This window comes from Lacerta agilis, chromosome 4 (assembly GCF_009819535.1).
Source record: "Lacerta agilis isolate rLacAgi1 chromosome 4, rLacAgi1.pri, whole genome shotgun sequence".
Lineage (NCBI taxonomy): Eukaryota > Metazoa > Chordata > Lepidosauria > Squamata > Lacertidae > Lacerta > Lacerta agilis.
In genome coordinates, this window is record NC_046315.1 from 15,988,393 (window position 1) to 16,010,264 (window position 21,872).

Sequence of the window (21,872 nt, forward strand, 5' to 3'; positions counted from 1 at the left end):
CTGCCTGTCAGTGTAGACAATACAAAGCTTGATGGACTTAAGACAGCTAACTCGGTTTAAGGCAGCTTCCTTTTACGCCGCCGCCCCAGGCAGCTGATTTCAGGTTTCATGCAAGAGCAGCAAACTGCTACTTATTTACTTTATTGTTGCACTTTTTTTTAACCCGTACAAGGGAAAGGGCTCCTGGCTGTGGGATTTTCTCCCTCGGGCGCCGAAGCACCTTCTCCAGCCTTGGGCCACCTTGACTTTGATGGAGGGGGTGGGGGGTGGGCATTATGCTGCTCAGCCACTGCGCGCAAAACCCGCGCGCTGCTGCTGCTGCGTAAAAACCCCTCCCTGTGACCCGCAGGGAGGAAGGGCATTGCAAGCGCGCCATGATCGGCTTAGCCGGAGCCACTGACCCGCTGCAGCCTCGTCTCTCTTTCCCCCTAAGTGGGGGGCAAGCAGGCAGGCAGGGCCGGGCGGGCAGGCAGGGTGCTGCATGGGCGCGCGGCGAGGAGATTCTGGCCAAGCCACCCGAAAGGCGTGCTGCTGCTGCTGCTGCTGCTGCTGGGGATCCCCACTGCAATGCGGTCCTCTCTCCACCCATCCTATCGCTTCTTCTTCTCCCTCCGCCTGACACCAGCCGTGGCCCGGAGCCAAAAAGAGAGGGGAAGATAGCCTGGCGCTGACCTAGTGACGTAAGGGAGGCAATAACTCGGGATATTTCTTTCTCCCCTCCCCTTCCTTCCTCCCTCTTCCCGATCTGCGGCCTGCACGCCTCTGAGCGCGTGCAGAGCGCCCATTTTCGCTTTTGCGGCGTGTGTCACCACGTGTTGGCGCTGCGCGCGGAAAGCCGCCTCGCGCCTGCCTGCGGTTTCGGATTTCACTTCCCTCCTTTAAAGGCTGCGCCGCGCGCCCAGGCGCGCGCACACACACGCACACGCACACACACCCGCGCGCCTCTGTCGCAGCAGCGTCTGGTCTTATATCGGCGTCCCTTCGCGCTTCGCCCTTCACTTATTTCCCCTTCTTTCCCCTCCGCTGCCAAGAAGAGCCAAACGGATCGCACCCTCTCCTTCTTGCCCCGGGAGAAACTTAAGGCATCCTCGGCGCTGCGCAGGAAAGATGCGGACCTCGCTGCCTCTGCTCGTGGCCGTGGCGCTGGCCTTGGCCGGCTGGGCGCAGGGCGAGGTGGTGGCGACGAAGGGAGGAGAAGAAGCAGCGGGCTTCGGAGACTGCGACGGCTTCTTCTACCAGCGGACGCCCCCCGAGGGGCTCCCGGGGCAGCCCGGGGAAGAGCACGTGAAGATCTGCCAGAAATACAACCAAGAGCCGCGCTTCGCCACCCTCTACAGCACGCGGGACAGAATCCCCCTTTACGCGGCTTTTCTGTACACGGGAGGCGACCAGAGCGGGGAAGAGAGATGGCTGGTGGAGCCGCAGGTGAGGAGGGAGGCGGCGGGTGGTATTACTGATGATGATGATGATGATGATGATTTCTATCAATATGTTGTGAATTGCCCAGTGATCTTTGGATGAAGGCCGATATACACATTTTAGTTATTATACACACACACACACACACACACACACACAATATCTGTCCTCCTCCAGCAGTTCCAAGGCTGGGTTACAATCTAAAATTCATATTTTAAAACAGTTAAAACAGTTAAATTATAGGAACAGTGTGAGCTGGCCAGTTTTCTGTTTTTTATTCTGCGATATTACGTTGTGAACCGCCCTGAGATCTACGGGTATAGGGCAGTATACAAATTTAATAAATAAATAAATAAATGGGGGGGGCAGGGGGAGTGGATTTTGCAAAGCACTAGGTCAGGGCAGCTTGCTGTGAAACTGTTACTTAACGAAAGCTATTGGCTTTGGAACTTGCTGCCACAAGAGGAGATGGCTTTTCTTCTTCTTCGAAGAAAGGGATTAGGCATCAGAACAGAGCCTGGTACTTGGATGAGGCCAGTGGCCTGCCTGGTCCAGCGCCCTGGTCTCGACTTGGCCAACCAGGTGCCTGCGGGAAGGAAGCCTGTAAGCAGGAGAGGATGGGGCTGTGGGGAGGCAGCATGCCGCTGGACAGACCTGCTGCTGGAAACAACAAGAGAGGATTGGCTGTAGCCTCCTTGCTTTGCTCTTTGCCACTGTGGGAAGGAGGGAGGACGCAGGAGGGTATCACCAAGCAGGGGTGCACTTAGGTCATTGGAGGCTAGGCATTTAATGGCCTTTGGAGAGCTCCCCTCCCTCCCACTTCAGAAGGCAATGGCCATTACTTCAAAATGTGGTAAGCCAGCAAGCCAGCCTTCAGAGCCCTCTTGATTATTCTGCTGGCTGAGACGCCAGGCCTCTAGTGCGGCACCGTTGTGCTGGGTTTGTGTGCGGAAGACGTAGCTTCACATGTGATCTCTGAGCTATAACCAATCCTGGCTCCTTCTTTTTTTTTTACCTGTGTATCGTTCTGATGGAAGTGTTTGCTGCATTCTGGAGTGACGGTTATACCGGCTTCTCTCTTCTCTCCCCCACCTGTCTACTCCGACTGCCAATTCCAACAGCAGTAAGGTTCTCCTCCTCCCCTTGCGCATCGAGAGCGTATCCGAAAGCACATTACTTTGTGCTGCGAGATTCAGAGCACAATGATGTCAGGGGGAGGATTGTTCACATGGGGTGGCGGCGGCTCTGTGTGTCTTTTCCGTTGGCCCTCTCCGCATTTAGCCCATATTCATGGCAGTCCCATTTTATACTCTTCAACAACCCTGCGAGTTTGGTTGGGTTGAAAGGCGGTGTCACCCAAAAGCCACCCGTTGCGTATCGTGAGCGGGGATTTGAACCCGGGGCTCCCAGTTCATTATTCATGCTGGTACTCTCTTCCACCTTAAAGTGGACCCATGCTGCTTACAGCGGTCCATCGAGCGACTTGCCAAGGAATACACCCATGTTACACCCATGTAGGGGCCTCTTGAATGTGCCCTCAGGGATGTTGAGAGTGTCAGGACGCACCTATTCCTCTCACGGAGCTAGTTCCCTTTAGAAGAGGGGTTGATTGTTAAACTGCCCTGGGGATCATAGCTCTGTCAGGGAGATCTAGGCTGAGACTGGCAAAGCCATGCTTGGGCCAGGTGGATGAATGGGAAAGAGAAGCCTTGGGATGTTATTTGAGATTCCCCAAGGAAGGGAAATTAAAAATAAAGCCCCGCTGCAAAAGCTTGGGAACTACAGCGCCTACTTCACAGATGAGAGTTTTCAGTTTGGAAGGCTGTTGGGTCCAATCCTGGCTTAAGGATAAAAAGCCCCAAGAAGGGAGAACAAGGCTGCATACAAGACCCAAAGAGAATCCTGGGAATTGGCGTGCTGGGAGTTCCAGCTCTGTGAGGAGTAAGCTACAGTTCTCAGGTTCTTTGCCAGGGGTGGTGGCATATGAACTTCATATCTATGGGGTGTAGGCTGCCTAGAAAAGGCCGCAAAGTTGCCCATCAGCCGTGAGCACCTAGAAAGCAGATTGAGCAGCTGCACCCAGGTCAGTCTTCCTCGCTGTGGAGCGGCGCCTTGTATTTCTGTTTAATCTGAAGCAATTGCTTCTAAATTTGCATCTGCTCATGTAAACTGGCAGGTGCAAATTTGCGCCATCTTTTAAATTATGGTGCTTCGTTTGCTCCCTTTGGGAAGTAGCTACCTCAGGAAGGCAATTAGAAAGTGTACTGATGGAGTCTCTTAGCAGGCAAGAGGAGCAGAACACTGGCCTCAGCATACACACACACACACCCCACACACACCCCACCCCACCAGATGTGGGGGACCTTTGGCCTTCCAGATGTTGTTGGACTACAATTCCCATCTTCCCCAAGCAGCATAAGCAGTGGACCAGAAGTCCCATAACACACCTGGGTGAACACAGTTTCTTTCTCCCCAATATGTATAATTAAGAAAAACCCAAGAAACCAGGTGAGCGTTGTTAGGGATGATCACCACCTTCCCCTAACATCTGGCACGGTTGCCAACATTTCTTTCCGCATCCAGCAAGACTACTGCACCTGCAACACCTGTATGGCAGGCAAAGAACTATCAAAAAGTAGAGGCATTGTCACACGGCTGCACACCTATGCTGGAGGGAAATAATAGCCCAGCTCAGTTTCCTCCTTTTGGGTCACATCTACAGGCAGAAGAAACCTCGGCACTCTTAGCTAAACCAGAGGTGGGGGCCCCTCCGAGATGTTGTTAGACTACAACTCCCATCATCCCCAGCAGCCAGCATGGCCATTAATCAGAGAATGATGGAAGTTGTAGTCCAGTGACACTTGCAGTCATTCTTTGGGGGAAGCTATGGTTGCAACGTGGGTGGCGCTGTGGGTTAAACCACAGAGCCTAGGGCTTGCCGATCAGAAGGTCAGCGGTTCGAATCCCCGCAATGGGGTGAGCTCCCATTGCTCGGTCCCTGCTCCTGCCAACCTAGCAGTTCAAAAGCATGAAGTGCAAGTAGATAAATAGGTACCGCTCTGGCGGGAAGGTAAACGGCGTTTCCGTGTGTTGCTCTGGTTTGCCAGAAGCGGCTTTGTCATGCTGGCCACATGACCCGGAAGTTGTACGCCGGCTCCCTTGGCCAATAAAGTGAGATGAGCGCCGCAACCCCAGAGTCGTCGGTGACTGGACCTAATGGTCAGGGGTCCCTTTTACCTTTACCTTTATGGTTGCTTAAAGTGGTATAACGCTGCTTTAAATGTATACAGTGGTACCTCTGTGGACGGAATCCATTCTGGAGCTCCGGTTGGATTCCGAGGTTTCTGAAACCTGAAGGACTGCTTCTGCACATGTGCGCAGCATAGTAGAGCGTTTCTGCACATGCACCCACGGTGAAACACTTCTGGATTTGCCGCTTTCACAACCCGAAGTTTACGTTACCAAAGGGTAACGTAAGCCGAGGTGCTACTGTACTGCAGACAGAGCCAAGTGCCCTAAAGTTCGAGTAGCCAATCTGCAGCAAGGGGCTCAGAGGTGACAGGAGCTGCAGACGTTTGTGGCGCACCTGGGCGAAAGTAGGCGGGACCACAGGCGGGCTGTGGCACAGAGCCAGCCTTACATTCCTAGCTGCCTCTCCAGAGCTGTGCTTGCTGCTGTTGCCTGTTCCCAGGCTCAGTGGAGGAGAGGTTAAAACCGCACAAGTCACTGAGATGGGTGGGGCTGTTCTTGCAGCGTGCACTGCAGCGGCTTGGGCATGATTGCTGAGAAGGATGCACATGCGTAGTTGTCAAGACTTCCTGTGCCTTGAGAAAATCATTGGATGCAGGAACACAGGAGGAAGGCTCATAGCTGAGTGGTAGAGAATCATGCTTTGCAGCAGAATGTCCCAGGTTCAATCCCTGGAATCTCCAGATAGCAGCTTGGTGGCCGTCGCAACACCTTGCAGGACCAAATCCCCTAGTTTTAACTCTACGTTGCATGAAGAAACTGCTTTCTTTTGTCTCTCCTGAATCTTCCAACATTTGTCTTAATTGAATGGCCCCGAGTTTTAGTATTATGAGGGAGATCCACACACTTTCTCCCCATCCCTTTCAATCATGCCTTCGCCTCTTTACTTGGCTTTCCCCCCTAAACTAAAAATATTGTGACCTTTCCTCATTGGGGAGCTGCTCCGACCCCTTGACCGTTCTGGTTGCCCTCTTCTGAACCTTTCCCAATACAGTGGTACCCCGCAAGACGAATGCCTCGCACAACGAAAAACTCGCAAAACGAAAGGGTTTTGCGAGTTTTTAGTTGACTCGCGAGACGAATTCGTCTATGGCTGTTTTTCGCAAGACGAATTCGTCTGGCGAGGTACCACTGTGAGCCGCCGGAGCCGCGTTTTAAGGCTGCAGCGAGCGCTGCAGCTTTAAAACGCGGCATCGCGCCATAGCTAAAAAGGCTTACCTTTTGGCTCCGGTGTGGGGGGGGGTGTTTTCCGCGTCGCCTCCGCCATTTTGGATCGACTCAGACATGCGCAGTCGATCCAAAATGGCGGGCGCGACGCGGAAAACACCCCCACACACAACGGAGCCAAAAGGTAAGCCCTCCCGACCGGCACGGCGCCGCGTTTTAAGGCTCCAGCGAGCGCTGCAGCTTTAAAACGCGGCGTCGCGCCGCAGCTAAAAAGGCTTACCTTTTGGCTCCGGTGGTGGGGGGGTGTTTTCTGCATCGCGCCCGCCATTTTGGATCGACTCAGACATGCGCAGTCGATCCAAAATGGCGGGCACGACGCGGAAAACACCCCCCCACACACCGGAGCCAAAAGGTAAGCCCTCCCAACCGGCACGGCGCCGCGTTTTAAGGCTCCAGCGAGCGCTGCAGCTTTAAAACGCGGCGTCGCGCCGCAGCTAAAAAGGCTTACCTTTTGGCTCCGGTGGTGGGGGGGGTGTTTTCTGCATCGCGCCCGCCATTTTGGATCGACTCAGACATGCGCAGTCGATCCAAAATGGCGGGCGCGACGCGGAAAACACCCCCCCCACACCGGAGCCAAAAGGTAAGCCCTCCCGACCGGCACGGCACTGCGTTTTAAGGCTCCAGTGAGCGCTGCAGCTTTAAAACGCGGCGTCGCGCCGCAGCTAAAAAGGCTTACCTTTTGGCTCCGGTGTGGGGGGGTGTTTTCCGCGTCGCGCCCGCCATTTTGGATCGACTGCGCATGTCTGAGTCGATCCAAAATGGCGGACGCGACTCGGAAACCCCCCCCCCCACCGGAGCCAAAAGGTAAGCCTTTTTAGCTACGGCGCATTTTAAAGCTGCAGCGGGCGAACAGTTCGCTCGCTGCAGCCTTAAAATGCGGCGCCGCGCGGCTCCGGTGCCGGCCGGCGCCCCTTCCGACCGGCACTCCCTGACTTTTTTTCCATAGGAACGCATTAATTAAATTTTAATGCGTTCCTATGGGAAACGGTGCCTCGCAAGACGAAATTTCCGCAAGACGAAAAGTCTTGCGGAACGAATTAATTTCGTCTTGCGAGGTACCACTGTATCCCTTTTGAGGACAAAATAGGGGTGTGTGCAGTTTGTCCTTCCAGGAAAGAGTGTCTGTCGTTGCTGATTTCTTGGAGGACCTCTGACCATGACTCTGGTTCCCACAGGAAGGAGGTGGAGGCTGCCTCCCCAGGGAGCCAAGAATGGTGCCAACCTCTGCCCTGACCCCTGCCGTACACAAATAGTCTTCTCCAAACAGACAGAAGGAAATGAATAGTGAAGGAAAAGGCAAGAGGGGTGGGCGATTGCCAGCTATTCTTTGCACACAAACACATCCCATTGTCATTGCCCCCCCTGCTCATCGGCAACAGAGCCGTCTGCAGAGGCTTCAAGAGGGGCATTGTCTGGGGAGGCCATTAGCCTGTATGGCAGCGATGCTTTTAGGCAAGCGCCTGTGCCAGCTGATGCTCTGCAAGGACCCCCCCCCCTTTCAGCTGCACTGAACTGGAAAGGGACACTTCCTGCTAGCCCCAAGGGGGGTGGGGGAGAAGGGCTAGCAGGAACATTCGGAGGCAGATACTACTTGCCTCCTGGGACCTTGAGGAAGCAAAACCCCAGAGATACAAAACTGGCATGCCAGCCACAGAGCCTTTCTCCCCCCCAATGATGTCACTGTCAGTCTGGCTCTCTTAGGGCTGTCAGCTGTGGGCCAATTATCTCACCACAGGAGGGAAGAGGCTTTTTAGCGTGGAGCTGGTGCAGGGAGAAGTTTCTCCTCCCTCGTAATACTAAAACTTGGGGGCATCCAGCAAAACTGACTTTGTTGGAAGATTCAGGACGGGCGAGAGAAAACGCTGCTCCATACGGTGCGTCGTTGAACTGTGGAGTTTTCTCTCGCAAGAGGCAGCAATCGCCACAAAATTGGATGGCTTGAAAAAAAAAAAGGATTAGATCGGGGTTTCCCAAACTTGGGTCTCCAGCTGTTTTTTGTGGTTTGTTTGTTTGTTTTTGAACTACAACTCCCAGCTAGCAGGACCATTGGTGAGGGATGATGGGAATTGTAGTCCCCATACAGCTAGAGAAACTCAGGATTAGATAAATTAATGGAGAATTAGGCTAATCAACAGTTACTATATGGCTGTGTTCTTTCTGCACTGCCAGAGGTGGCATGCCTCTGAACACCAGTTGCTGGCAGCCCCAGGTGGGAAAGACTTTTGTTGTACCCAGGTTCTCCTTGGGGGATTCCCAGAGACATCAGGTTGGCCACTGTGAGAACAGGATGCTGGACTTGATGGGCTTTTGACCCGAACCAGCGGGCTCTTCTCATGTTCTTAAGAGGCATTCTCCACTTCCTCAGTCCTCTCGGGGAGTGGTAGAGGAATGTGCAGAGAGCTCTCAGCCAGCTAGCCCAGGGGGGGAAGGTGTGTCTGGTGAGGTTGCCGGAAAACAATACAGTATTTTGAAATAAGAAATGTTGCTGTGGTGCGTGCAGGGCACAGCTGAAACCCAAGGTTGCGGGGAGGGTGTGTTTGCTGAAGAGATTGGTTGCTCTTTTCTTCAGTTCCCGAACTTGCTTTCTTTTGCATTTTCTGCCTCACGCTGGGAGAGAGCCAGATTGCTGCAACCTGCCTGTCAAACTGGATGGCAGTGGCCTGTTACACGCACGCAACACCCGTCGCTTGATAACTGCAGTGTCAGATGGTGGCTTGTTGCACGTCTAAATGAGCTAAAAGCTGTGGACGGTGCTTTCTTACTCCCACCTGAAAGCCAATGTTTCTCAGTGGAGGCAGATCACAAATTCAGCGGTCAGTGGAGCATTCGAGGGTAGGGAAGGCAAACAGAGGGGCTTGCATGTGGGAACGGGCTCCAAGCATGGAGCAATTAAGTGCAAGGAAACACCGGCACGTCTGAAACAGGCCTGAGTGAGGTTTTGCACTTGGGCATTCTCATTCCAAGTTGAGAAGACTTGCCCACACTGAAAAGTGTCGCCAATCATTCGTGATGCGGTTGTCGTCATGGTGACGCGGCTCGGGATGGGCGAATGTGCCAACCTCACTTTGTCGTTTTAGCATTTAGTATTTTAAATTTTATATGTTTTAAGGTACGGTTTTAAAACTTTACTAGTAGTTTCCTCTTTTGCAAGCCGCTTTGAGGTTTTTCGCAACCAAGTGGTGTGTACATTTTACCTTCGTGTGTGCCTCTCTGTACACATTGCTAACCTGGAGAACTGTGCAGCAAATTTGGGGAAACGTGAAATTTGGAGGTCGGCAGTGCTTTCTTGGTCCGTGCATTGTTCTGAAAAGTGCAAATTTAGATAAGTTTGCATTTAAACACAAAGTGCATCAGATCCCTCCCCTAGCTGCCTGGTACTGGTCTGATCTGATCAGGGAGTTCCAGTTACAGGTAGGTAGCCGTGTTGGTCTGCCATAGTCGAAACAAAATAAAATAAAAAAATTCCTTCCAGTAGCACCTTAGAGACCAACTAAGTTTGTTCTTGGTATGAGAACAAACTTAGTTGGTATCTAAGGTTCTACTGGAAGGAATTTTTTATTTTATTTTGTTCTGATCAGGGAGGATACAGAGGAGTGCCGTGGGATGTGTTCTGGACCCGTTCTACCTGAGGAACTGCATGACAGTGCTGGGTGCAGAAGTAGCCCCAGAGCTGTGGCGAGTGACATAAGTCAGGACATCTTCTCTGTGAGATTGCAGAGGCTTTAATTGCTGGGGACCCGCATCAGATTACAGTCAAGGGGGCAAAGCACATGCTCTACCCCAGCCCTTGAAATACCAAATAGCCTTTCTAAATACCAGCGAGAGTAATGGACATTAATTTTTAATAGCCGTGTGTTCAAGACGAAAAGGGCAGAAAGCCGCAGACAAAAGGACAACATCTGCTCGCACAACAGCAGTGGCACAAGATAAGATGTCCTTGCTTATGCTCCTGTTCAGCTACCCACGTCCATGTGTTGTACACACATTGTTGCTAAAGAATGCTTTTTTCCAGGGCCGTGGGCAGTAGCTTAGCTCTGTGTGTGTTATGTATTAGGCAATTTCATAGAGGTTAAGTCTAGAAACCACTGTGATCGCTGGGCCTCCCTGCAAGCTACCTGAGAATATCAGGTGCTAGGAACGAATTGAGAGGGAGTGGCGTTAACTACCTCATGCCTTGTTTGTGGCCTTCCTGGGTGCTTCTGCCTCGGCAGACAGAACCGGAAACAGGATGTGGAGCTGGAAGGAAATTTGGTCTGATCCAGGAGGGCTCATGTCATGTTCTTACCTTTCTTCCCCTATCACTGTAGTCTGTGCCTACGGGCCGCTTTCTCTCTCTCTCTTAAGGCTCTTTCAACACCAGCAGGCATGGGTTCAACAGGTAAAGTTTCCCCCTGTGTCAGGATTATGTGATGGGGAAAGGCTTAACTTGTGGAACGTCTGCCATGTATGCAGCTTTTTAAGCTGCAGGAATTCAGCTTGGGTTGGGGGTGGGGGTTAGTTCTCTGTTTTGTCAACCCCTCCCTAGTCCCAGCTTTTGAGTACATTGCCTCTTCCCTTTGGAATCCTAAATATTCCTCTACATATTCTAATAAGGCAGTGCTGTCAAGTATCCCGTTTCCCCCAGGATTCTCCCTTATTTCAAGCATTTTCCCGCTGCTCTCCCTTATTTTTTATTTCCCTTAAATTTCCCATTTTTAATGGAAGCAGCTCCTCCCCTGCTGGCCAGGGACTGGGTGGAAAAACCTCGCCTACTTGGAGAGAAAACCCTCAGCCCTCAAAGCAAGTGGGAGCCGTTTCCCGTGCTTACAGGGGGGTGTATTCCTCCCCCTGCATCCGCCCCTATCTGTTGCCGCCGAGCCCCTCAGCCGGCCAATAGGGTTAGCTGGTGGGCGGAGCCTGGCTGCCTTTGAGCAGCTGCTGCTTCCTGTCCTGTTTTGATGGGATCAGACAAGAAGACAATGGGGCTCCATTGCGCGGAGCACATGGCTGCCCTCCTCTTTGATGGCTGCCCTCCTCTTTGCTCTGCTCCGAGCCCGCTTGGAGTTTACATTGCTGCCCCGCCCACTTTTGCTTCTGGCTCCGCCCACCACTGCCATGTGACTGTCCCCGGGATAGGTGAGACTGCTGATCCCTTATTTTCAAATCCGAAACTTGACAGATATGTAATAAGGGACCTTGAATTTCCTCCTACTCTTCAGCACCTAACTTCCCATTCCCCTCTGACTGACCAGGAGATTCTCTTTCTCCAGCTGCTTAACCCATTTCACCCCCTTCAACCATCTCTGGTGAAGCAGCAGTGGCTCCAGACTATGATTTCGGTCAGTCTTCCATAACCAGTGGCTCTCTAGGTGTCTGGGACTGCAACTCCCATCAGCCCCGGTGTGTTGACAGGGGCTGATGGGAATTGTAGTCTGAAAACCAGGAGAGCGACAGGTTGGGGAAGGCTGATTTCGGTGACGTCACTTCCCAAGTGTCGCAGTGGGCAAAGCACTGCATTTGGAGAGCAGGCCTTTCTTTCCTCGGCTTCACATCTATAAAGAGGGAATAACACTTACCTGCATTTCTGACCGAGTTGGGCAGGGGGCTGAGACATACGCAATAAAGAGATAAAAGTTGGCAGCGATATATCAGTAGTAAATAGCAGTTGCTGCCCCACTTTTCCTAGTTCCAAGTATTTAGTTACGTGAAGAAAACTTTGGATCACTTATCTGAAACTTAATATATAGGCTGCAATTTGAGAATGAACCCAGGCTGCTGTTCGGCTTATAAAAGTGAATGAGTATAAAACTAGCAAACAGTGGACACAGGTACACAGCCCCTCCTCTCCCAATATAGTGGGGGGAAATGGTGGTACCCAAGGCATTAGATTCCATTTTGGCAGCAATAATGTGTGTTTCTTTAAGATAATTTCTACCCCATGCTTCTGTTCCAATAGCAATATCCAGGACCAAATGTAGGCCCCCCCCCCGAGATCCCCATTCTCCTCACAGAACTACAATTCCCAGAGTTCCCTGGGAAGGAGAGCTTGATTGTTAAACTGCTCTGGCTATTGTAGCTCTGTACAGGGAATAGGTCTTTCCCGAAAACGTTCGGCACCCTTAACACCCTTTGAGGGAACCAGTGACTGCTTAAAGTGGTATGATGCTGCTTTAAATGTTTAGTGCACATGTGGCCTAAAATAACAGTTGTGTGGTCTTCCCAGGTGCCCCCCTCCAGTTTTGGCAGGTAGCCGCAGGCTGTGTCCGAAGGGCACATGAGGCCACCTCTTGGCTGAAGCGAAACAGCTCTGCATCTAGGCAGGGCCTGGATGAGTGCCCACTTGGGAACCACAGGGCTCATTGGTGTAAGGTTACCAGATTTTTTTCAAAGAATCCAGGGACACTTTTTTTTGGAAAAGGGGAAAAAATTTATTTTAAAAAGTTTGGGTTTCTTTTTTAAAAGAAGTAATACCTTCTCTTCTGTGGTCTCCTCTGTCGCGTGGCCTTCCTCTGGGCCCTGGCCTGCTCTCTTGGAGCATTAGCCACCGTGGAGTAGGCTCAGGTCAGGCCTGGGCTCGGCCACGTGTCCTTGCCCTCCCGGTGCTCTCCTACCTCTCCTCCTCAGCGGCGTAGCAAGGTCGGGGCTCCCCTCTTTTTTCTCCTTCCTCTTTCTCTTCCTTCTCCTTCTCCCTGCGTCGGCTTCGGGATTTTTCTGGCCCCAGAGCGCCGCTGGGCAGTCGGTCAGGTGGCCAGGCACTCTTGCTCCCGGCTTGATTTGGGTCGTGGGGGTGGGGAGGTCATTGGTTCCCCCAGTTGACGCGTCAGGCGTCCCCAGTTCCCCCTTGGCAGTGGCAGTCTTAGCAGCCCGGAGCTAGCCTGGTAGCGCAGTTGGCTCTGGCTGGCTTCGGGAGCTGCTTGCTGCCGTGGCGCCCGCCATTTTGCCTCGCCGGAAGTCCCCATATGGATGTGTCTTGTGCCGTTCAACCAGTCACGCAACATTCATTCCCTACTAATAAATCTACAACACTTAAAATATAAATCCGGGGACATTAAATGAAATCTGGGGACATTCCAGGGACGGATTTTGTCCGGGGACAGATTTGTAAATCCAGGGACTGTCCCTGGGAAATGGTAACCACACATTGGTGGGATTATAATTGTAATTAGTGAAACAGAAGAGGCTCCTCCAACTCCTGTTTGGGCTGGTAGCCATGGCTGGCGGGGCTGTGCGTGCTTTTGCATGGTGGTGGTAGTCTGGGTGCTGAGAAGCATTCTCCCCTTGCAGCAAGCTGGTACCCATCATTATCGAGCTTAGTGTCGTCCTTTTTACAGGAGCTGGAGAAGGAGAGGAGGGATGTGGGTGAGGACCGGGTGGTTGCTAGGCAACCGCAGCACAGCTAACCAGTTGTTAAGCAACTGCAGCAATCGGGAACCATCCTTCACGGCATAAACAGCTCCTGCTCCCTCATTAGGAAGAGAAGAAGGGAAGAACATTGTCCAGATGCTTCTGTAATTGCAGGCAGCCGTCAGAAGCAGACGGCGCAGGGGGATGCTTCTGCCTGTTAAATCTAAAAGGAGCTAACCTGATTAGCAGCAGGCAGGGCTTGGTTTTTGAGCTAGGAATCAGCCCTGGAGACAAGGAACAGCCATGCGCTGTCCTGGAATACGTAAAGCAGTAAGAGAGACTGGAGGAGTGGATGAAGCAGATAGAGAGATGGTTTTTCTGCCTCACTCATAATACTAGAACTTGGGGACACCCAATGAAGTTGAGTATTGGGTGGTTCAAGAGGACAGGCAAAATGAGGAATTCACTACAAAATGTCCCAGTGGCTACCAACAACACATCAGCCCCAGCCAGCATGGCAATGGTTAGGGTGATGGAATTTGAAGTCGGTAACATCTGGAAGGTCAGAAGTTACCCCACCCCATCCTCATCCTAGAGACTCAACAACTCCCAGCCAAAGATCTGGAGTTAAGGACAAGGTGGGGAGACTAACGCTTGCAGGATGGCTGGAGCCCCCGTCTTTGTCTTCTTAGAAATTACACAGTAGCATCAGAAGGACTATGACAGCCTTGCAAATAAGCCCACAGACGTTACTAGCCTGCTTCTTCTTTTTACCAGCCAACTAAGAAGCTACTAGTTTGCATGTCCATGCTGGTTGTAACAGAAGGAAGTCCCTTCCTCCATAGTCCTCATGAGAATTCGGGCTACTTGCAGGGCAGTTAAAAAAAAAGAAAATTGACTACTACCAACCAAACTGTTGGGATGGGTGGAATGATTTGTCTCTCCTCTGCCAGCCATGGTGGTCACAGAGGAAAGGGCTCTTCTGCCTTCAAGGCTTGCATGGAAGCCAAGTGGACTAGCAATGAGAGAGAAGGCAAGAGATGGACCCAGACTTCCTCCACCAAACCACTCACTCACCTGTATGGAATTCCTGATTGCCTCTGGGTACCAGGTGAGCTATGAAGTACAAGGCTAGATTATGCACATTCCAGGAATGGCTCTAAGGATGGAGGCCGATTGGCCATGATTCACGTTGACTCCCTGACATTCCATTCATTTGTATGCATAAGTGAGTTGTTCCAAAAGCTGGTTCTGATGCAATCTCTGCATCACACACACAAATCAAGCTGTTAACAGTGTCATTTGGAAAAGGTCACCCTAGCAGTCACTTTGCTACTAGAGACCTCTGGAATAGGCACATTCCTTTAGGTGACTCAGGAGAAATGTATTCTCAACCTATGTAATAATCTGAACCCGGCAAAAAGCTGTGTATGTACACTGCTTGTGGCAAAGGCACTGATTGGACAAGTTGGCATGGAATGCTGCTACTCAATGAAATGAGGTTGTCAGGATGTTTGTAACAAAATAAAAAATAAATAAATCCTTCCAGTAGCACCTTAGAGACCAACTATGTTTGTTCTTGGTATGAGCTTTCGTGTGCATGCACACTTCTTCAGATCAGTTTCTGTAAGGGAAGGGAGAACTGCCAGTTTGGCTGGAATTGTAATAACTTTTTGTTATTGTAATAACCTTGCAAGGGGTGTGGCTTTGCGGGACAATCTAGGAATAGAGATACAAAGGGTCAGCAAGCCCTGAAGGAAAAGTGAGGAATAGGTCTCATATTAAAAGGTAGCAGCGTTACTGGGGATACTGTTGACTGTATCAACATACAGAGGTTTTATAAATAAACGTGTGTAACAGTAAGTGTATCTCTGTAATTTGTGGCACTCTGGAGACAGCAGTAACTACCAGTGTGTCTTTTAAATATGATTGGTTGTATCTAATGCTAGTCCTACTCAAAAGTAAACCCATTGAAGTAAACATGCATTCATTTCAATGGGTCTACTCTGAGTAGCAATTAGTTGGATGCAATCCAGTGCATAGATGTAGCCAGGATTTACTGGTATATTAGGAGAGCAGAACCAAGCTATCTGTGACGCGTTTGTGAGCTAAGTATTTTTATTTATTTACTTGATGGGGGGCAGCTGCCCGCTGCCCCCCCGGCTACGCCCATGATCCAATATTGAGATTTATAGAACCTTGGATGGTGATGAAAAAGTTTTTGAACCATAAAGTTAGACTGCATGAATTGCAAATTTTTCAATGTCAGGTTTTGACGTTAATACGTTAATAAAATTCAAGACTTCAGACATACGACAAACACTGAACTTCAGGTGAAGCCCTGTGTATGGTTTTGTGCTCAATTAGAGAAATGGCTGGCAAGTTTTAAATCACAAACTTTCGTTGTTCTTGTTTAAAGGCTTGAGACAAAATGTAAATGTTGAAATTAGACAGTCTTAAGATTTCTAGAATCTGGATCGTCCAGGACATTGCACATAGGGCCTGAGAAATTTAATGAGTGACCTTTGTTCTAAAATCCAGTTATTTCTCTTGTTTGCATTTCAGATCGATGATCCCGAAAACGGCCTGGAAGGAATGATGCCGGAAGTTGAGGTCACAGGTTCAGTGGACAACTTGGGGTCGAAGCAGGCCCTCACAGCAGACTACGTGGATTCTGGCTACGAGAGGGGGCAACTAAACCCTAGTTCTCTTCATAAGGGCGACCACAAGATAGCCACCTACACACTGACCAATGCGGTGCCATTGACCCCACCCCTCCATGAGATATGGGACTGGGAGATTGAGAGCCTAGTAGGCGAGGCCTTGGCTCCACACTGTGACAATGGGAAGGGACTCTATCTAGTTTCCGGAGCAATTCCTTCCAACCTCAAAGTGAAGGACAAAGTCACTGTCCCCGAGTCTCTCTGGCTGGCCGCCTGCTGCGATGATGGCTCCAAGGCCTGGTCTTTGGGATTTATTAAGCAGGCAACTGCTGAGAATCGCCTGGAAGACCTCACCGTGGAAGCCCTTGAGAAGAAGCTCCATGCAGGAGCTCAACTGTTTAAGAACCACTGCGGCCAAGACAGGCACGACCCCAAGAAACTGGAGGAGGTCCACCATGCCGTGAAACACGTCCGAGCTAAGGAACCGGTGCCGCAAGCAAAGAAGTCCACCACAGGCCAGCACACCAGCACGCAACCAAAGGAGGAGGACGGCTTTCTGAAGAAGTTGTTTTATTTCATCGTTACCCCTATCTTCAAACTGCTGAAATTGGTCATCTACTTGGTTGGCCAGATTGTGAGATACACCTTCTCTCTCCTGTGGCGCCTCATCCAGATGATCGTCAGAGGGGTCTTCACCTTCATCAAAGGAATTGCCACAGCGCTTCTGAACGTCTTTGTCGACGTGGCTCGGGTGGCCGTCAACATCCTGAACGGCATTGCCAAAAACATCTACAACGTCCTGATGATTACGTACAAGATTCTCAGCATCCCTGTGAACGTGATACTAGACATCGCGTCCTTCCCTTTCTACACCCTGGGTGCCGTCCCTACAGTCCTCCGAGATATCGCCTCAGGCATTGGTGGGTTATTCTTACTGGCAATTGATGCCACAACAAGCGTTGTGACTGGCCTAAATTACATCGTTTCGCATTTAGCCAAAAAGTTCCTTCCTAAGATTTCCGAAGCCTGAAAAGCGGTGTGAGCAAGCGAATGGCTATGAACAACTCTGGAAAAAAAAACCCAAAGCAATACTTTTCGATATGTTGCTAATCTCCTGCTGTTCCGATAAAGTATTTATTTGTGATGACATTAACAGTAATGAACCGATGTTCTGGTAACATGGGTGAGCTTCATGCCCCCTTCCCCTCCCGAAGGGGCATTTTATGGCAAAATTAAATGTTCACTTATTGTAAAATGTTGCACTTTGGGTGGCTGGTTGACCTTTCCGTCTCATGTCAAGTCTTGTGAGAACCATGAAAAGCTCTGAACAGGAGAGAAACCTTCATCCTCTCTACTAGAATATATGAAAATGGTGGATACAGAATCCTCTGCAGTGACTGAAGCCACCAAAATGCTTCTCTTTGTAGTAAGTTTACAGCATAAGCAGAGAACCTTACTGGGGGGAAAGGGGTTTTAGAGATTTTGAAGAAATCATTTTCTAAGTCGAGAATTATCCATGGAGAGGAAAGTCGCTTTCCAAATTTGCCTTTTTGGTTTAGGCTTTAACTCAATAATAAGAGAGCATCCTTGGCATGTGAAGGGTCCCACATTCAATCTTTGACATCTCTAGTTAAAATAGAGAACTGGGCTGGAAAAGACCCCTATCTGAGACTCCAGTTGAGCCCCTGTCAAGCAAAGGATACAGCATTCGGCTGGCCAGTGCTCTGACTAATTGCAAAAAATTATTTTTGCACTTTTTTGCACTACTTCCTCCTTCCCCCCTACTCCTTAGGCAAATAATAATAATGATGATGATGATGATGATGATGATATATACCCCAGCCACTCTAGGCAGCTTCCAACAAAATATTACAAATACAGTAAAATGTCAAAATATTAAAAACTTCCCTAAACAGGGCTGCCTTCAGGTGTCTTCTAAAAGTCAGATAGTTGTTTATTTCCTTGACATCTGATGGGAGGGCGTTCCACAGGGCAGGCGCCACTACCGAGAAGGCCCTCTGCCTGGTTCCCTGTAACCTCACTTCTTGCAGTGAGGGAACCGCCAGAAGGCCTTCAGCGCTTGAGAGCCAGTGTGGTGTAGTGGTTGAGAGCAGTAGTCCCGTAATCTGGGGAACCGGGTTCGCGTCTCCGCTCCTCCACATGCAGCTGCTGGGTGACCTTGGGCTAGTCACACTTCTCTGAAGTCTCTCAGCCCCACTCACCTCACAGAGTGTTTGTTGTGGGGGAGGAAGGGAAAGGAGAATGTTAGCCGCTTTGAGACTCCTTCGGGTAGTGATAAAGCGGGATATCAAATCCAAACTCTTCTTCTTCTTCTTCTCAGTGTCCAGGCTGAACGATGGGGGTGGAGATGCTCCTTCAAGTATACTGGGCTGAGGCCGTTTAGGGCTTTAAAGGTCAGCACCAACACTTTGAATTGTGCTCGGAAACGTACTGGGAGCCAATGTAGGTCTTTCAGGACCGGAGTTATATGGTCTTGGCAGCCACTCCCAGTCACCAGTCTAGCTGCCGCATTCTGGATTAGTTGCTGTTTCCAGGTCACCAGGTAGCTCCACGTAGAGTGCATTGCAGTAGTCCAAGCAGAAGATAACTAGAGCATGCACAACTTTGGCGAGGCAGTCCACAGGCAGGTAGGATCTCAGCCTGCGTATCAGATGGAGCTGGATCTGCCCTGGACACAGAATTGCCCCCTGTGCCTCCATGGACCGATGTGAGTCCAAAATGACTCACATAAAACATTTCAGCTGGCAAGTCATGTGCTACTGTCCCTTGAAGGTAGAAGAATGAGTTCCTACAGGGAGGAATTCAATCTAGCGCTGATGGAGCAATCTCCCCTCCCCTCCCCTTGTGTGCTGTTCTGGGGTTCTCCCAACCCCCTCAAGCCAATTTCAGGGGGCACAGGGGTGGGGAGAAAGGGGGGCAGCCCTGTTGCACTAGTGGAAGTCCTTGTGTGAGCCTCTGCTAGTGTTGTTAGTTAGTTGAACCTGGTCAATACTGGTGTAGAATATCTGTTTAAGAAATGGAGTAATGGACTGGGAAGTTCCCGGTTGAATGTCATCTCTGCAATGAACTAAACTAGGCAACCTCAAGCCCCTCCATCCACAATATGGAAAATAATTATGTTGACAGGAAGGTGTGTAAGGCAAAGGAATAATGTATGTGATGCACCTTGAATCTTGCAAGCGCTATGCACACATTCACACGATCCATTTAAGGCACTACGATACCTCTTGAAACAGTAATGGGTTGCCTCAAAGGATTCTGGGAGCAGTTTGTTATGGGTGCCAAGAATTGTTTAGCCCACCCTCCTCCCCGAGCTACAATTATCAATCCCTCTTCATGGAAAACTTGGAATTAAAAAGCCTTTAGAAGTCTTGAGCTGCTCAGGAATGCTTTCCCCATGGCGACTGGCAGGGCACCAACCCATATATCTTTCATGTTCCTGGAGAGGATCTTTCTATTTGCCCAGCGCTTTTGAAGTCAAGAGTTTTAATCTGGTTCTCTGCTTTGATCTCTGCTGCTGTTTTTCATTGGATTTTTGGTTCAATGTATTTATTGCTAACCTTTATTTCTAATTTTGTTTGCCACTCTCAAGACGTTTCACATGGAGAGTGGGTATAGAAACACCACCTAAGTGAATAAATAGTATTTTCACTACCTCTATAGAGTGAGGCTTCTCACAGCAATCTTTATTATTTAATTTATCCCTGGCCACATACCACGGTGTCAGCAGAAGGAAGGTGGCAGTTCTGTGCTTTAGAACCCTGTGCCGCACATAGCCCAACTTCCATCCCCCATGCCCATTGGCCACACTGGCTGGGGCAGCTGGGAGCTGGAGTTCAACTGGAAAGCCACAGTTTCCCCAACTCAATCTTAAAAGGTGGCATGGCTGACAACCACCAACAGGATCCATCTTTCCCTAATTTGCCCACAAAAAGAGTTAGATAGCCACTAGGGAAACGTCTTCTACAGTGGTGCCTCGCAAGTCGAAATTAATTCGTTCCGTGAGTGCTGTCGTATAGCGGAAATTTCGTCTTACGAAGCACGGTCGGAGGAAGCGTGGTTTTACGGGGTGGGGTGGGAACGCAAAACGTTATCGTTTTGCGAGTCACAGCCATAGGGAAGTTACAGGTGGGGAGCGGTGTTGGTCTGCCATAGTCGAAACAAAATAGGAAATTCTTTCCAGTAGCACCTTAGAGACCAACTGAGTTTGTTCTTGGTATGAGCTTTCGTGTGCATGCACACTTCTTCAGAACAATGCACACTTCTTCTAAAGAAGTGTGCATGCACACGAAAGCTCATACCAAGAACAAACTCAGTTGGTCTCTAAGGTGCTACTGGAAAGAATTTCCTATTTTGTTTCAGCCATAGGGAAATTCGTCTTGCAAGTCAGCCTTTCGTTAGCGAATGCCTTTTGTCTAGCGAGGCATTCGTCTAGCGAGGTACCACTGTAGTTTGCAAAATGAGTGGACCCAATTGTTGACCAGGGGGAGGATGAGAAAATGCTGTGAGTGCTCTTATGAACTGTCAGATTCTGCATGAGAACAAAACAACAACACCACAAACTGGCTATGACTATAGAACCAAATTTACTGGAATAGAAATGAGCTGATAACCACAATGGTTCTATTCTATTCCAGTAAATTTGGTTTTATAGTCATAGCCAGTTTGTGGTGGTGTTGTTTTGTTGTATTATTTTCACCACAATTGATACTTGTGTATATTATTTGTAGATTCTGCATCAGGTCATGCCTCCATGTTTAAGCTGCTAAGTTACAGACAAATAATTATCTGGTACAAGCAACCCTGGGAAGAAGTGTATTTGCAGCATTTAGCGCCCCCCTGTGTTCAGATCAGGTTAAACAGGCAACTATCTCCTTTTAACTGCCTGGTTTGAGTCCTTGGTTTGGAGCAAACTGCTGTTCCTGGGAATAATGGGCATGATCCAGCCAAATTTAAGGATTTTTAATCACACCCCATGGATTAAAATGTGGAATCCCTCCCTTTGAAAGGCATAGGCATGGCAAGAACACATCAAGTTAGTTGCGTGTTTTGGTTTTTTTTTTAAGTGCGTAACAGCAAGAAGTTGAAACATTAGGAAGATAATTCCAGAAAGCTACAGAGTTTAATTACATCCTAATTAAGCTGTCTGGAGATAAGTTTCAGGACAAAAGAAGTACTGCTACACATCAGGTGCATGGGATTTACACAAACTCATTACCACAATACGTGATGGTGGCCAGAATCTTTTAAAAGAATGATAGACCCATGGAAGATGTACCTTATTAATGGCTATTAGTCAGGACAAGCTGCATGAAACCTCCATGATTAGAAGCGGTTTACCTTTAATTCACAAATGTTTTTTTTTGGGGGGGGGAAGGGTAGATGGCTATGTTGCAACACACCTTGCCTGTGAGCCTCTCATGTCACACAACTGGCTTCCTGCTTGGAGAGGGGAAAGCTGGATTTCAATACAGATTTTTTATGTGTAAAATTAGACACACTCCAGTTTTCTTCCTAAGGCTAGGACCTGTGAACATCTAATGAAGCTGAATGTTGGAAAATTCAGGACAAAACAAAGTACTTCTTTGCACCGTGCATAATAAAACCTATGGAATTTGCTCCGGACCAGAGGTAGTGATGATGGCCACCAATTTGGATTTGGACAAATTCATGGGGGATAAGGCTAGCAGTAGCTACGAGTCATGATGGCTATGTTCTACTTTCACTTTTGGGAGCTGCATGCCCCTGATTAACCATTACTGGGGGGGAATTCTGTTGCACTCATGGCCTGCTTGAGGGCTTCCTATCTGGTTGACCACTTTGAGAATAGGATGGTGCATTAGATGAGCCTTTGGGCTGATCCTGGGGGGCTTTTCTCGTGTTCTCATGACTACATGGACCTTTGTTTTGATCCATTGCGACGGTTCTCAAATCCATATATAAAATTAATTTCAAAAGCACCTTCCAAGA

General features: G+C 49.6%; 1 protein-coding gene across 1 annotated transcript; it reads left to right on the plus strand.

The window, feature by feature from the left end:
- Positions 1-534: 534 nt before the first annotated feature.
- On the plus strand, positions 535-17,140 carry ENDOD1 (endonuclease domain containing 1). The gene is made up of 2 exons (XM_033146150.1): positions 535-1,425; positions 15,784-17,140. Exons 1-2 carry the CDS (start codon positions 1,108-1,110, stop codon positions 16,909-16,911), a joined length of 1,446 nt encoding a protein of 481 aa, XP_033002041.1. The 5' UTR covers positions 535-1,107; the 3' UTR covers positions 16,912-17,140.
- The last annotated feature ends 4,732 nt before the right edge of the window (positions 17,141-21,872 follow it).